Genomic DNA, 18,175 nt, shown 5'->3' on the forward strand with positions numbered 1-18,175 from the left:
TGTACGTCTCTGAGCTCCTTTCTTTTCAGGCAACAGTCTGGTTGAAGCGCATTTGTTAGCAGTGCAGAATTCAATCTCTACTTCGAAAGCCATCTTGTCGAGGAACAAAAGAGGTTCGTTGCGAAGGTACCGACAAACGTATGAAGAATCGAAAAATGTGTGCGAAAAATCGTAGAAAGAACATGACCATGAACGAAAGAGAAGAATAAAAAACATTTCTTGAATAAAACATCTTGATTTTTAAGAAGCTAGATCCTCGATGATATCAGAAATGTCGAGGCAAAATTATGGCGATATTAAAGTCTTAATGCTACACTTACCTTAATTAAAGATATCATATCTCGATACAAAAAAGAACATAAGGGAAGTTCCAAGCAAGCATGAAGAAAATTGTTTTTTTTTTTAGCTGTCACATTGTTGTAAAAAAATACTTGTATTTTTCATTTTTTTATATGCAACAAATTTTGAAAAACTTTCACAAGTTTCTTTTATCCTCAGAGATTGTTTTAATCCGTAAAAAAAAATTCTCGCAACTTTTTAGCCATCATACGAAAGACGGATCGGGGAGTTTGGAAAAAAGTTTTAAACTTTTTTCAGCTTATTGGAAACGCATCCCTTGTTGATATGCAGGACGAGATCGTTTTATTACGATATTATCGGGGATATCGGCGTCGACATCCCCACATATTAGATTACGTCGTATGATTATAATATTGATATATTGATATTTATACACTTCGTAACGTGCAAAATATCATGTGTCCAAGGCGTATTAAACGACATAGGTAATGTCGAGCATTTCTAGGCGCGCGTGAAAATATTCGCGCGTTATATTTACGAACAAGGTAGTAGACGAACCGGGCACCTATAACTTACCATAGAGCGAGGATCAAAAACTGGTTTTGCGCCGGCGGTGGCTGTGCAACATAGTAATAACGATCGCACGAATAAAACGACCAGCGTCGAAACCGCTGTGCAACACTGTAAAGCAGGCCCATTATTAATCGACGCGCCACATCTAAGTGTGTAGAAAAACTAAGTATAAAGGAAGAATATAGCCAGGGGTCGCGTTAGGATAAAGAAAGAGGAGCATGTTGCTGGGCGAAAAATTGGCAGTGGAAGAAGGAAAGAGAAAAACTGGTGGCAGGGAAGAGGGGAGGGAAGGAAAAGAGAGGGGGAAGGGAGGAAAAATGAGCAAGAATGTGTCAAGACGTGAAGGAAACAGAGAGAGAAAGAGAGAGAGAAGAGAAAGAGAGACAAAGAGAGAGTGCGACAAAGAACATCATGTAATAGTATGTACCAAGCAAGAATGTGCGGCCATTTTTATATCATCGAATATGCGGGCAGCGTTGTGAAGCCGATTTTGTTGGCAACACTGCAACTTCCGGTCGGTTCCTTGCCGTTATTGGTATTTTCCCCCTCGTCATTCTCTCCTCGTCGGGCAGTCCAACGACTGTCCGACCATCCGTCAACCGCGCGCGCGTTCCTAGGTATACTTAAATATAAACGCGTATATATAGGACACACAGATATTTTGAGACACTTCAAGGTGTCAGTACTTGCTGGAAATGAGCATCCTTAACAATGTAGCAAGCTGTGTAAACGATGGATGTGCATTGTGGTGTTGAGCGGAAAACTTGGCGCGCGTTCGTTAGTTCTGCTCTTCGTTGTTCATGTACACAGAAAAAGAATAAGTCAAATCAAAATTTATATACTTCAACTAACGCGTTCATTGTTTCGTATATACGTAACAATTTATATTCTTCTTTAGAAGAAATTAATAATTTTAAATTTCAACAATATTATCGTCTTATTTTAATATTGTAATTGTCATCTCAAGAATATATAATTGTTTGATTGTACTTTAAGAAAATTATAATCTTTGATTTAAAAATGTTATTTTCTATCTAACATTGTTTCTTTTCCGTTCAAGAAAATTAAATCCTAAGAATATATTTTTCTCGATTGAACTATATAAAATGGCTCATTCAAGTAAGCAATTATTCAAGCAATTATATTTTTCTTTAATTAACGCGATATAATCTCATTTCAAGATTTTCATGTTAAAACTAAATGTATTGTCAAAACAAGAATGTCCTTTATTTCTGTGTACAGAAGCCGAATAATCTTTTCAATAATTATAACAGAATATTTCTCAAAACGCTTGTGGTTATTCATGTCGACATATATTTATTAATAAAATGTGCATGGTATGCTTTCTCATTCTCTGTAAAAAGTACGTTAAAACTCGCTCTTGGAACAAACAAACCGGTTTTCGCAACAATGTAGCAATTTACACGTAGTATAATTTATAAAATTAATATGTTGTAAAATATGAATTTTAATTATATTAATACGTGAAAATAATTAGAAAAATTATTATTATTAATATTACATATTAAAATACATGCACAGAGAAAAATATCATTCTATTGCCAAGAAAAGTGATTATTCAGTTTATTTTTCTTTTTTTAAATAATAATTTTCTTCAATAAAGAATATATTCTTGATAACAGTCTTAAAATATACTCATCATAAGTATTAGAAAATCTCATTATCATGTACTCAAAAGAAGAATTTATTTTCTCTTCCAGAATATTGTAAAATTATATCAAAAATCAAACTTATTTTACGTCAACTCTTGTAGTAAGCAACCCAAATTTTTGTTTTAATTTAATATTCTTGACTAAAATACTGCACTTGCTAAAATTCAGAATATATTTAATTAAATTTAACGCTTGTGGTGAACTTGTGATACATTTGCGGACATGCAAACTTATGATATACTTAAAATAAATAATATTTACTTGAATACGGTATACATTTTTCTCTGTGTGGAAATAATTAGAAAAATAAATTACAGTTTTTATCGAACGAGTAAGAAAGCTCGTAAGAAAATAACGCAAAAGGAAAGTAAATACTATATTTTACTCACTCGATATTAATTTTTTCCTCTCGAGAACATCCACTCGAGGGAGCGGGTAAATGAATAAACAAGTCGTAAATAATAATAGATACGCGCGCGCGTTTAGGTTCTTCGCGCGTGAAATATGAGGATCCGAAAACACACTTCCCGTATCGTAAACCATCCGGAGCTATTCGCCCGTCACACTTCTCGCAAATCCGGTTGTATGTGCCAGCCGTTCCCTTCGGGACGCCACAAAGTGGCACCGACGAGCAGCTGCGACGGCGACGGCGGCGCGCAGCAGCTGACTTCTTTTGACTTCACCGACCGTCCGACCCGACTATACCGAAATATTCGATCTATTCGATATATATATTCCAAGCATTCGGGCCCAATTCGCGCAAAACACATTATGGAGCAGGGCCTCCCCATTCATCTCGAGAACGAATCCCTCGCATGTCGGAATCGCCAACGGAGTTGTCTACTTCGCTGCACGCTGCGGAATTCCATCGTCCGACAAAAACATCCAACTTCATCCGTTCGCTCGTGTTTAAACGAAGAGAACGCGAGAAAAAGAGGAGCGAAAAAAAAAGTCCATGACGAAGTTGGGATTCCGCGCTTCTGTACCCCGAGAAGAGCGAGATATGGGGAATCTGCCGCAGAGTGTCAATCTTGACAGATTTATATCGAGGAGATAAGCTTAATTGTTTTAGATTATTCCCTCTCGCTGTTTAACAATCCGTGTTAACACTTGTTTGCTTTTCCTTTTTTTTTTCTTCCTTTACGAATCCAAAGAGAAAATTGAAGGCGCGTATTTTGATTCGCTCCCGTTTAAAGAGAATTAATTACGATCGGCGCCGCAAAAAATTTAATATTAATTCAAATGTAGCTCACAGAGCCATTTGCATTGTTTGACTTCTCTATTTATACAAGAATAATCAAGGATTATAGGATGAAAAATGAAAGCGCGAATGAAGTAGAGCCCTCCGAAAATGATGACGATCGACAGGATAAGAGCAACCGCTTCAAGTTTTTACGATAGAAAAATGATTGTGACTTTACACGAACAATTTGTACGCTCTTTAAAGTGCAAATCATTTACTTAAACATACGTAACAAGGATCTTATATTACCTTGGAACACGCTAAGCTTTAAAACTCTCTGAATTTATGCGCATGTACTAATCACGACAATTGCACTTTTCATAATTCCGGGATTTTCTCTTCTGGAAAAAAAAATATATATAAGTTTACAATGCGTTCTTCCGCTTCCTAAGTATACGTTTATCGTGGAACGTGGTTCTCGTGTTTTATCGTACGTGTATCCGGTTTTTAATCGATCGAGGACGATGGCGCCGCGCCGAGATTCTCCTATTTTTGTTCCCACCCTATCCTGCTATCTCTCCTTTTCGCTTCGATCGTTATTGCGATATTTATAGAGCGAATTAAGATATTCGCGCATACCACGAAACGGTGGGCGATACTGTTATCCTCGGTGGATGTAGGTGGGAAGGTTGCTGATTTTAACCAGGAATTTGCGTAAAAGGTTTTCCACCTACGTACCTAGATAGATACGTAGGTGGAAAACCTTTAACGCAAATTCACGTACATTACCTGGTATTGGATATGACGTCAGAAGCGAGTAGAGATTCGCGCCGACACAAGCCTTTATGTCGCTGTAAATCATTTCTCGTCGACGAAGCCGCGTCACTTCAATCAAGAGAACTCTTGAAACGCAGCGTAAACCTCGTCGCGGATCCGACGACGCAATCCCTGTCATTATTCGCGGTTTTACGGGAATAATGACAGCTGTCGAAGCTCTCTGAAATCTGAAATAACTTTCAAGCTGCGGTCTCTCTATGCGCTATTGACGTCGTAACCAAGATGGCTGAGGTGGAAAACTATGTACAGTAGGCGCCAATAGTGCCGTAACATGTGAAATTGGTCGCATTGGGGACTAATAATAGCTAGACACATCGCATCAGACTGCTCATGCATCATGACTGTTAGTTCAAGAAGGAACCGACATTATTTTGAAATAGTGTCCACACACATCTGTGTTTAACAGTTCTAAATGCAATTTATAAAAGATTGTAGATATAATTTCCAAACAAATATTGTCGGTTTCTTCTCTAACTAATAGTCAGTGATGCATGAATACACAGAGAAAAATATCGCTCTACTGCCAAGAAAAGCGATTACTCAATTTATTTTTCTTTTTTTAAGTAATAGTTTTCTTCAGCAAAGAATATAATTCTTGATAATAGTCTTAAATTATACTCATCACAAGTGTTAGAGAATCTCATTATCATATACTCAAAAGAAGAATTTATTTTCTCTTCAAGAATATTGTAAAGTTGTATCAAAGAAACATCAAACTTACTTTACGTCAACTCTTGTAGTAAGCAACCCAAATATTTGTTTTAATTTAATATTCTTGACTAAAATACTGCACTTACTAAAATTCAGAATATATTAAATTTAATGCTTGTGATGAACTTATGATATATTTGCGGATATACAAACTTATGATATACTTAAAATAAATAATATTTACTTGAATACAGTATACATTTTTCTCTGTGTAGCTTAATGTGCGTCTAATTATTATTAGTCCCGAATGTGACCAATTTGATATGTTAAGGTACTGTTAAGGTACTGTTAAGGTAAGTTATTATTAGCGCCTACTGTACAGTCAACAGTTTTAATTTACGACGACAGAAATACGCGAATATATATTATTCTCACGTTCAAAGCTTAGGCAAATCACTTCTACTTAGGGAAATCACTTAGAACCCTTACAATGGGTTAATAAAATGCAGGGAAGTGACGAAATGACGAAAATCGTCGCTGAAAATCCTCGTGAAATTCAGCATTGTAGCTGCACTTTCTACATTGATGCGGTATGTTAATATAACAGCGGAGGTTTATGGTAATTTTTCCGTAAAGCTGGCTTTTCTCAGAGCCAAAATGGAAGAACAGTTTTTCAGACATAAATTCGAGAAAACTCTGCTCACGCGAATTTTCTCCTTGCTAACGTCCTAATCCGTAAGGTAGATATCTGATATTGCCGAGCAATAAACGGCAATGAACGGCGTAAAAGAAGGAAAAGCGGATAAAAAGTACGATAAATGAGAAAAACGAGTTAAGCCAAGATCTGGAATTTACAGAGTAATTTTATATTAAGTTGTAGAATCTTGTCTATCGCACTCCTTTTGATCAATTTTTAAAATCAATGTTTCTTAACGTGCGTAATGCAAGAAATATTTACAATCTTTACGTCTTAAATAAAACAGCAAAAAATTAAAGATTTTTTAGCAATTAGATTTAACGAGAATATTTAACAAAATATTATTCTCTCTCTCTCTCTCATTTAAATTTAAATATAAACTTCACTTTAACAGAATCTTATTTATGTTGATACTTAGCAGTTCTCTAAGCTATTTAATATTGAAAATTGAAAGATCCTGAGAGACAAAAGATAATTAAGAACGATAGGAGAGATCGACTTCGAAGTTTATGATCTCGTCAAAGTCTCGTCAAAGAATACATTTTGCCTTTAGAAGCTTGTTTTAGAATCGCTTTATATGCAAATTAGTCTAATAAGGTCTTAAGCCTTTATGAGAGATTTTACATTTATTATATCTATTTTATTTCCTTCAAGATATATTATCTACTTTATTTCGTTCAAGATTATATTTATTATATTTTTGTAGAATAAAATACATACGTTTCTCTTCGTTGATTCTCTAGCAAAAATTCTCTATCTGTTAATAAAATCTCAAATAAGACAAATTTATTTGACTTTAATTAGTAAATATACTCTCTGGCGGAATATCCAAAGCGAATCCATTTACTTTGCTCTAATTAAATAAGAAGCGGAAGAGTGCACGAATGTATTTGCAATGAAATTATCACGAATAAGTATTTATGACACCGCAGGGACACGCTTAATGTAACCATAGGCATTGAACTGAATTTTTACAAAAATGAATTTTTTTAATTAAACTTTATCTTCCTTTTCTCTCTCTCTCTCTCTCTCTCTCTGTTTCACAATATGATTAAATTTATTTAATAAAATAATTAAATAATTAATACGAAATAATTAATTAATACAAAAGATCGACATCTGATTGATGCACTTTTTGTTATACATTTGTAATGAATAATCTAGATTTAAATTAATGAAATTTTTATTTGAGATATACAAGACAATAGTTTAAATAGATAAGAATTCTAGCAATTCAATTTTTACATATATATACCCATAAAGATTCAAAATTAGAATCTAACAAAATTATGAAATAATATTTAAAATTATGAAATAATATTTAAAAAAATTCAAATTAAAATTCCTACATTTGATTCATACACATTTATCATACATTTATTCCGATGTAATAAATTTCTATAGAAATTACCGTATCGTATTCAAATAATTTTAATTATTTTATTAAAGCCGTCAATAAAAATATGAAAATGTTATAATTAATTATATCATACATAATTATATTGCATGTATATTGCATATTTGAAATTGATTATAATTAGTTGTATCACAGTTATATCACGTGCTATTAAAGTTTCATTCTAATTATATTCATACAAATATGAATACGTGTTCTTCTAAATGTAATTATGATTTTTATTTCCTTTATTAGATATTATTATTTTCAGAGAAACTTGCGCTGTTACGTTTTGATCAAACTACAAATTTTTGATACTATTTTTGATTGTCTGATTAAGAAAACATAATAAGCACATATTTTCACATTTATGTTTAAATATTTTAATTAATTAAAATTCAAATAATATAACTTTAATAATATAGTGTAATATAAATAACTTAATAACAAAGTGTTCCAAACAACACAATATAAAAATTATACCGATGCCTTTAATTGAGCTTCACATTATTATATTAACTTGCGAATCAGTTTAGAACGTTGGTATCTTTTTACATAGTCTTAATTAGCGGATATATGCTTAAATATTCTTCTTTCACCTTATGCAAATTTGCTTAATTAAATTAACCATAGCAAAGTTTGCTGCATTAGAGTCAGAGTATACGTATCTATATTGCATGGAAATATCATGTTGAAAATAATGTGTGGAGAAATATAATCTAAATATATAATTTGGCGAACTATAAATAGATTATTCTAATAGGAATTTTGTCAAAAAATTAATAATAAAAACCAAATAAATTTCTTTGAGTCAAAGATAAGATTTCTTTATCTTTTTTAAGTATTTTTAAAATCCGATTCGCGCGTGTATAATTATTATAAGACAATTATCATCGCAAGCTATGTCCATTATTGCGGATTAGATTCTGCGCAACATGAAACATTCACACTACACTGTTCTAAAATAGAATAGCGGAAAGGCGAAAAAATATATACAAAGATTTTTAAAATACAAATTTAAAAATTCTATTTTTTTTATATAATTTGTTTAAATTATTTTTCACAGAATAATAACACGCGACAATTTAAGCTTTTAAATTTCAATTTTTTTTCTAAATTAGAATCTATTTATATCTAAATTAAGAGTCGGCAATAATTTTAAATTCTTATAAAGTCTTGCGTTAAACGTTAGCTCCGACTTTTATGTGTTTGACAGATAATTTCGGCGCGACGGCGTAATTATGAAGGTTAAAAAGTACTTCATTTTCAACAAGAAGGTACTCTGAAGACACTTTTCGACGTCAGTCGAGCATTTCGAGACATTTCGCGGTGCATTGCTACGCGACCGAGAGGACTCGCGCGGACTCCTGAGGATTTCTGATTCCCGACCGGAAGGAAAGAGTTAACGTTCGAAATCCCGGTCACCCGGAGAACGAACGCGTCCGGGAGGAGAGAATCGGAGAGGGTTACGCGAGCCTGGGACAAATGCTGGGACGATCGATCGATTATACGAGGGAGGAGGACAGGAGCGCGGAATAACTCGGAGTGTTTTTCTCGCGGCTGCAAGCTCTCGGCCGTTCAATCGTTTAATCCGCAGGTACACGAGACGAGAAATAATGCTTTCGTTGTGTGTATTTAGCATTTGTGTTTATATTCTATCTGAAATAGAATAGAATGCCACTTTATCTCTTCGGATGACATTAAATATGCAGTTTTAACGAGCCCCCTTGAATACATTATAGAATAAGCTTACAACTAAAAGAAACATTTTTTTTTTTTGCATTTTATTATCAATCTCAGAAACCTTAAATTACAAAAGTGGCATTGCACAAAACGAACAAAATTTTCCTATCGATACTTTTAAATGTCTGAGCATTGAACTCCAATGTGTAGCAATCGCGAGTTGAAAAAGGTCAATTGCTATAGAAGTCGAAAACATTTATTCCTTCATGTTTATTCTCTTCATACGATATGATTCTGAACCCGCATTAAAACGCTAATATTTTTTTCTTTCATATATATATTCTGTATATTTTTGTTATTTATCGCGTATCATTCTCATTTTATCTTTTATCATGGGCCTTTAAAATGCCAGCAAGATAAAGTGGATTTGAATACAATAGCCATTTACTGTTGTATATAGTTTCAAATGGTCTTTCTTTAAACATTAACGGAAACTACGGTCTACTTTGCAGTTCTCCCGAGAAGTCCAGCAAAAGTATAGTCGGACGATCTAGATTCCGGGGGTAGGGACAAAAGTAAACGGACAGGAGAGGGGCTGGCTCGCAGAGTCGACGATCAATCGTCGATCAATCATAAGAGAGGGAAAGTGGTGGTTGGGGCGACGACACGTGGGGATAAGACACTTCGGGAACGTTCAACGGTTGGATCCGAGCACGCGGTGTTTCAATGAGACAAGGAGATGAGGACGAGGAAGTCGTTGCTGCTGATCGTTCTGCTTTGCGTGGTGAGCTTGGCGCTCTGCCAGGAGAAAAGGTGGTCGAAGTCGACCACGAAGCACCGGGATAAAAGCTCTAAGAACAAGCACGATCGCGATTACGCGGACAAGACGAGGGAGGAGGAGGATTCGGAGGAGCAGTTCGATCGAAACTCGGCCTACAACTTCGGCTTCCTGCCCGACAAGCCCTATAGAAACAACAGAGCGATCGACGACTCCAAGTATGTTAGAAACACACGTATGATATATTAAATAATATATTTTATATTATATATATTTTTTTGTGAAAAAACATAGATGTATATCTGATCGATTAAATGAAAATTATTTAATTTGTAAATGATCTCGATCTTCTTAGAGTCAAAGCGTACTTTGCGTTTGTTCGAGATGTCAGCGAATTCTTTCGTAATCGGAGATATTGTACGTGATATCCGTCTACTTCTCGAATTTTCAAAACGAAAGATGCCGCGTATGCAGAAATTGCCTCTCGAAATAGAGCAAAGCATTCGATAAATTTCATACTTGCCGTACTTTGGTATTTATTTGAATATGATGATAAGCGCAAAGTAATTTTATTTTAGCCAATAAATTCCTTTGGAGATCAATTATTACGTGTACATAATATCGTCGAGATTGCGACGCGGCGATATTCTCTGCACTCCTGTCGCTATTGAAATTCTCTTTGATCTTATTAAAGTAATTAACGGCTTTTAAACGCCTCGCTAATTTTACTTGGTTGAAGTGATTCATGGTATTACGCACAAAAAGCAAGTTCATTTAAATGCAGGCTCTTTTAAATCTATGCAGAATATATTTGAGCATTTACGTTTTCCCAACAAAGGAGCAATTTTACGTTAAAAATTCAGCAAAAATGTGAACGCATGTATTTTATTTTATTAAAAACGTGTGTGAAATTTACCATTCATCAGAGTTATTAACTGTCAAGGTATTTAAAAACAATCAATTTTTGACGAAAATTTCGACGGCAACATCATAATTTTGCGCAATATTGACCGATAGGAACTAATTTTAAAGTTCAATAAAACAGTACAGAGATAGAATCTCGATAGTTCAAAGTTTCTTCCAATAATCGGATACTTGAAGTAATTCGTAAAATTCCGTAAATCGAAAAGAGAATCGACAAATTCATTGCATGCTGTAATTAATGAAAACGCGATTTTTCCAGATCTATGGATGTCGGGATGCCCAAGGACAATCAGTCTAGTCAATCGTCGAATCTGCCCAAGTCTCACGTGAAATCGAGCGAGGAGGTGGGACGCGAGAAAGGACGACGACCCAAGAACATAACTATCGCGGATGGCATTTGTCAAAGCGTAGATATCAGGAATAACGTTAACAATTTCTCGCTATTGAAGGAATGCCACGTGATCGAGGGTTTCCTTCAGATCGTGTTAATGGAGAACAATACCGAGTCCGATTTCGACAATGTCACTTTTCCGGAATTACGCGAGATCACCGGCTACCTTCTTTTATATCGCGTAGACGGTCTGAAGAGCCTCACCAAACTTTTCCCAAATCTCGAGGTCATCCGGGGCGATATACTTCTTACGGATTACGCCTTCATGATTTACGAGATGAAGAACTTGCAAGAGGTAAGATTTTCGCGTGAGCTCTTCCTTCGGCTTTTCTTTTGTTCCTTTTCCTGAATTTTTATCTTCCTTAATTTTGCCACTTTTTCTGTCTTCCTTAATAATGAAATTAGCTTAAAGCAGAATTTTAATTAAATTATAATTCTTAACGTGTACTCTAAACTTCTTCGTGTTATCCCACTTTTTATGCTCATTTAAAGTGAATCTAACATGAATCTAACATGGACTCTATTACTAAAATTAATTTGGCACTTTAAATAATTATAACAACTTTTCTCTGCGTAAATTGAAAAGTGTTCTCTGATATCTTAGTTTTAAATTCGCAATTACTTCAATTTTTAGCTATTATCCTTGCAAAACGTTATACTTTTTATATTTTCCTTTTGTATTTATTTATGATCGATTCACTTGTATTTTATTTGTCGAAGAATTTTTCTTTCTCGTTAATGAATAAATCTCTTAAATGAATAAATTAATTAATTCTGATTATATACTCATCAATGTTGTTAATATATTTCGCGGATGTTATTTATTTATAATAGATTCACTTGTATTTTATTTGTCGAAGAATTTTTCTTTCTCGTTAATGAATAAATCTCATAAAAATCTCATGATAAATAAATTAATTAATACTGATCATATACTCATCAATATTTTTAATATATTTCGCGGATGTTAATTTTAAGTGGTTATTAAATTTGGGATTTGGAGAAAATTCGTATCTATTTTTTATCCTACACATATCTCACCGTAGAAGAATTATAAGAGTTTTCGATGCCCGAGTGCGAGTTCATTGTATTTAATATTGACATTTAATGATACACGACATCGTAGAACTGCAATTTTTCATATCGCGCGTATGTTAGGAATTTTATTCGTACGCGCATGTGACGCTCGTTTGTCACGTAGAATTCATATTGCGATCGTTCATTCCCACGCCGAATCAAGTCCAGTCAGTTCGAAGGTGTTGGTATGGTCCAATTTGTTGCTGTAGGACCTGGTTAAATGGTCTGGGTCAAGTGACGTTAATCAGTCAATCAAATTAACCGGCTATTCGACCTTTGACTCACAATTCCACGAAACTTTTTCACAGATCGGTCTCACCAGTATGACGAAGATCTCTCGGGGCGGTGTACGCATCGAGAAAAATCCCGCTCTCTGCTTCACGAATACTTTAAATTGGAGCGTTATCGTGCCGGCAGGCGAGAATTTCATTAAAGATAACAGGAATGAACAGAATTGCCCGCACATGAAAGGTGATAGATGATTTAAAAAAAGAATTTTTTTTTTTTAATATAAAAGTATAACGAAAATGCTAAACTTTATCAGAGAAAAGATTGCGATTGCGATGCACAAATGATTATAATATTATTATAGGATGTTCTCAGTGTCCTGGCGGTTATTGTTGGACCGCCCAACACTGTCAGTTACTAGAGAGGTCAAGATGTCACGAACAATGCCTCGGAAAGTGCTATGGCCCGAGCGACAGCGAATGCTACGTGTGCAAGAATTATCGTCACGACGGGAGATGCATCGAAAGCTGTCCACCTGAGTTGTAAGTAATTTTTGTACAAATGCAATTGCAATATGACGGAGTAAAATTCTAACTTTATAAGTTTATATATACATTTATATTTTCTCTATCATATTTATATCTTATATACAAATAAAATAATTAAAAAAAAGTAGACGTGCAAAATAAATCTATAGATTACTTAGCGATTACTTCGATTTAAATTGTGTAAATTATCCCAAATCGTTTATTCATTATTGTTAATTTTTAGTAAGTTGATGTGTCAATTTTTCCTTAATTTTGAAATTTACTCGATTGCTTCCTTTCTCTCTGCAACTCTTATTTCGAGATAATTAGAAATAAAAATTTTATTAAAATAGAAAATATGTTCAAGAGATCTAATGTTGAAAAGTAAGAAATTGCGAAAGAAGATATTAGTTTCAGATGTTTAGCATAAAATATCCCGAAATTTGCTCATAAGCCTGCATATTATACCTTACACTCTCGCGTTCACAGCTTTCGCACATAATGTCAAAAGGTTTCAAAGTTTTGTATGATATACATAATACATGTCCTATCTTTCGCACTCGAAAGATCTGTTCTACAGTGACATGGATTTTTCTGTTGGCAGATACGCGTATCTGTCGAGACGCTGCATCAGCAACGCCGAATGCCAGAAGATGAACCAGGTCAGAAGATTTTCTAAAACGGAAGAAACCTGGCGGCCTTTCAACGGCTCTTGCGTTACTCAATGTCCTGATGGTTTCGAGGATGATATCGACGAAAAAAATGTATGATATATTTGCATCTACTTATATTATGCTTCGCGCATTCTTTTTTTCTTGATTTTTCTTTTCTTGATTTTACATTACAGGCAACAACCTGTCGTGTTTGTAAAGGTCAGTGCCGTAAGATCGGAAGCGGCGCTATCATACGTCACATTTCGGACGCTCAGAGTTTTCGCGGTATAACGGTGGTTAAAGGCGCCCTAGAGTTTCAAATCAGAAATGGAAATCCGAATATAATGAACGAATTGGCAGACGCGTTTGGTTTAATCGAGGAGATAACCGAGTATGTGAAAATAACGCATTCCTTTCCGATCACATCCTTGGATTTCTTCAAGAAGCTTAAAGTGATCAAAGGCGAAATTTTGGACATTAATAACGCAAGCTTCGTAGTCCTGGACAATCCGAATCTCTCTTCGCTCTTCCCGCCGTCTCAAAAGATAACAATAGAAAGAGGCAGATTATTCTTCCATTATAATCCCAAACTTTGTCTCTCCAAGATAGAGCAATTCGGTAAAACGGTGAACATCACCAATTTCACAGATCTCGAAGTACAACCGGAATCGAATGGTGATAAAGTGGCCTGCAATATCGTTAATATAAATATCACGATAAAAGAGCGGGTCGCAGATTGGGTGGTTCTGAGTTGGGACAGCTACAAACCATCGGAAGGCCAGCAGCTGCTCAATTATTTATTAAATTACATAGAAACCGAGAATGAAAATGTAATGTATGAGGCGAATGCCTGCGGCAATAACACATGGCAGATCGTAGATGTTGGTACATCTGGCTCGAACTTGACCGTTTCGAAAAATGTTACGAATTTAAAGCCGTACACCAAGTACGCTGCGTACGTAAAAACATTTACGGCGAGGAATAAGAATTCCTTCATTAGTCCGGTGGGTCAGTCGGAGATTATCTTTTTCCGGACAAAGAGCGCGATACCCTCAGTGCCGACAAATGTGAGCACGACCGTAATAAGTGATAGCGAGATTCTGCTCAAGTGGGCCCCGCCAGTCTATCCGAACGGTCCCATAGGTTACTATATGATCTCCAGTACGATTCAATCAGACGACGAAGAATTAATTGCTTCCCGCGACTATTGCACCGATACCTTGATCACCAGCGAAATCGAAAAAGAGGAGATACACGAGGTGACAATTAAGACTCCGCTCATCTCGAATCCTAATTCCTGCTGTTCCAAAGATGCGAAGCTCGCGATTTCTAAGCAGTTCGAAATATTCTGTGATGGTAATATAACCCTCAGTTATTTGTCACCCGGCTGGAAGGATGATTGCGTCTTCAATACCTATAATTCACTAGATAGTAAATTTTACGACCTGGCAAATAATTTGTCCTCTGCGCAGGACAGGCAAAAAACAGTAATAAATGTCTCTTCAAGTACTATGGGTAGCAATGTCGTGATCAATCGTATGAACGATGAGACGGTCATATATAATGTCACTGCTGAACGTAATTCGTATCACTTGAAAGCATTACGTCACTATTCTTTATACACTATCACGATCGCCGCGTGTGGTGTGAAGATGGACAATAAGACAATGTGCTCGTCCATTCAATACGCGAACGCTCGGACCAAAATGCGGCCGAACGCGGACGATATTCATAATGTAAAGGTCCACGTCTCGAACGATACAATAGTCGAAGTCATCTGGGAGTCTGTCAAAGATCCAAACGCATTTACAGTCTCCTACACCATTGAATATACGAATTTGGACGTGAAGGATGCGAAAAAAAGCACCGAATGCATACCTTGCAATGCGACCACCGGTCGCAAAAGTATAACTGGACAAAAGTATAACAATCATTACATCAGGAACCTCAGTCCGGGTAGATACAGTCTGAGAATACGCTCCACATCGCTGGCAGGTGATGGCACATTCACCAACGTGATTTACTTTTCCGTCGGTCTATCGGATTACAATCAGATAATTTTGGCGACGCTGTTGACTCTAGTTGTACTACTCATCAGTATGATTGCAGCGACACTCTTTATCAAGAGTCATCAGAAGAAACGGACGCAGGAACGATTGATAGCCAGTGTGAATCCGGACATTACGGAGACCAAGTATGTCATCGACAGCTGGGAAGTTCCTAGGGAAAACGTCGAGATCCTGGAAGAGCTCGGGCTAGGTAACTTCGGCATGGTATATCGCGGTTATTTGGAGGGCACCATGCAGGTGGCCATCAAAACGATTTCCGAAAATGCCAGTCAACGGGAGAAGAATGAGTTCTTGAATGAAGCCTCGGTCATGAAGAACTTTTCGACGTGGCACATTATCAAACTGCTGGGCGTGGTCTCCATGGGTAACCCGCCGTTCGTCATCATGGAACTTATGGAGAACGGCGATTTGAAGACGTATCTACGTAGGATACGCGACACCCAAATGGTACCCGATGCGTCCAGAATAATGAGAATGGCCGCGGAGATCGCAGACGGTATGGCTTATCTCGAATCGAAGAAATTTGTCCATCGCGATCTGGCCGCGCGCAACTGCATGGTATCGAAGGATCTCGTTTGCAAGATCGGCGATTTCGGCATGGCAAGGGACATTTACGAAACCGATTACTACAAAATCGGCAAGAAAGGTTTGCTGCCGATACGCTGGATGGCGCCGGAGAATCTTTCCGATGGTGTGTTTACGTCTGATTCTGACGTGTGGTCGTTTGGCGTCGTTCTGTATGAGATACTCACTCTCGCCGAGATACCATATCAAGGCTTCTCGAACGAGGAGGTGTTGCATCACGTGTTGCACAAGGGTATGCTAAACATACCACGTAACTGCCCCGAGACTGTACAGAAGATCATGGAGAAGTGCTTCAAGTGGCGACCGAGCGAACGTCCTACCTTCATGGAGATCGTTACCGAGTTGGAGCCATTTCTAAATCAGGACTTTTGCGAGAAGTCCTTCTACCATTCGGACGAGGGAATCGAGATACGCAGTCTCGGTGTGAAAAAGGTCTACCATAACGCCGCACCGATTCGATTCCACTGGGGTCACGAGACCGCTAGGTGGGTGAAGGACTTCGAGGACAATGTGACGCTGCTCGATCAGATGAAGGCAGGCACCAGTCGCGGGCGGATCTTCAAGAACGGTTTCCAGCATTTTGGTAATGTAACTAACTTCGAGGATGTTCCGCTTGATCGATGAGATTAATCGAGTTATATATAAATTATATTAAGCGAGAAAATTTTAGCGCGAGAGAAAGATAACGCCGCTTGAAGCCCTCGTTGATCACCAGATTTGCGGAAAAACCTGTAGATATTAATGTACAAACAAATACTCAGGGCAATACGCGAGTGGTCCTGACGAGACTGTTGGACGAGAAAAGATGTTACCAAGTCGCTCGTTCGCCAACGCGGCAACAAGAGCTTCGTGTCCTTCTCTCGTTGCGGACCAAACGTAATTAGATCTTGACGGTGGATAGCAATGCTGGGAGAGATCCTCGGGAAAGATGGTGTTGTGTTCGTAATATAAACTAGGCCATCAAACAATAGATAGAGGTATATAAGCGCGTAATATTTCTATCTGGATCAGCTTGCTGAAACCAGCTTCATAGGTTCGTGTTTTCTTTCTCTTAAATACGCCCGGAAGTTCTGAGTCCTTTTGTCATGTATCGACTGTTCATTCCTTTCAGAGTTAATTTTTTCTATGTCCTTTGCAAACAAGTTCTGAAACAGCTATTCCCAAACAACGTGCGATAATCATGGAATTCCAAAAGATACTTTTGCCAATATTTCTACTTTATTAACATAATTTTATTTTCCATACTTTTTTGATTCTGGATCAAAGATATTCAGAATTTTTCATTTTTGATTAATCAAAAATTTTCATTTTTGATTAATCAAATATAACAATCGCTAAAAATATCGACCAGAATCTGGTGGATATTCTTTCGTTTCATTGCAATATCAGATACAAATATAAAATATATATGAATGCATATTCAATGAGTGTGAAGAGAGATCTCTAATAAAAATATACACACGATATATCGCCAAATGATAAACACGATGTACATATTAATTATTGATCTTGTTATAAGCTTATTATCTACATTGCATCGTGATCGTTTCGAGGAATGCTGTTTCAGGATTAAGAGGTGGAAGAATAACGATTTCCCAAACCAGAGTTCCTTGTCGCATCCGTATAAGTTATTACGACATATAATCTCAAGGTTGTAAATAATTACTCTAATTACACACAGTTATCGTAAGTAAGATAATAGAACTGGATGCAACATTTGCGCGTATAGTCCCTGTAATTAATTTATCGAGAGTTTAAAAAAAGACAAACTTTACCCTCGCAAGTGTAAATATAAAATTACAAGTTTCTCCCTCGCAAAAGTGCGGGGTACCTCGTAGATAATTATTGCAATAAGAGCGTGTCTACAATCTTTACAAGTCTTAAAAAAAAAAAATAAATAAAAGTTTAATATAGACCGACAGAGGAAGAAGGGAGGGGGTGGAGGTTGAT

The 18,175-nt window shown here is 36.3% G+C and overlaps 1 protein-coding gene across 3 annotated transcripts in view; it reads left to right on the plus strand.

Moving 5' to 3' along the window:
• LOC105255888 (insulin-like peptide receptor) overlaps positions 1-17,545 on the plus strand; it is a 63,468-nt gene extending 45,923 nt beyond the window's left edge. For 2 of the 3 annotated variants that reach the window (XM_025414750.1, XM_011265423.3), the window contains 7 exons: positions 8,527-8,907; positions 9,506-9,989; positions 10,955-11,381; positions 12,472-12,634; positions 12,756-12,933; positions 13,523-13,682; positions 13,766-17,545. In XM_025414750.1, the coding sequence (XP_025270535.1) occupies positions 9,733-9,989; positions 10,955-11,381; positions 12,472-12,634; positions 12,756-12,933; positions 13,523-13,682; positions 13,766-16,849 (4,269 nt within the window). In that variant the 5' untranslated portion in view covers positions 8,527-8,907; positions 9,506-9,732 and the 3' untranslated portion in view covers positions 16,850-17,545. The remainder of the gene's footprint in view (positions 1-8,526; positions 8,908-9,505; positions 9,990-10,954; positions 11,382-12,471; positions 12,635-12,755; positions 12,934-13,522; positions 13,683-13,765) is intronic. The other variant, XM_011265422.3, reaches the window with a different exon arrangement.
• Positions 17,546-18,175: the final 630 nt, after the last annotated feature.

Source organism: Camponotus floridanus, unplaced genomic scaffold (genome assembly GCF_003227725.1).
Source record: "Camponotus floridanus strain SB8 unplaced genomic scaffold, Cflo_v7.5 scaffold89, whole genome shotgun sequence".
In the NCBI taxonomy this organism is placed as follows: Eukaryota; Metazoa; Arthropoda; class Insecta; order Hymenoptera; family Formicidae; genus Camponotus; species Camponotus floridanus.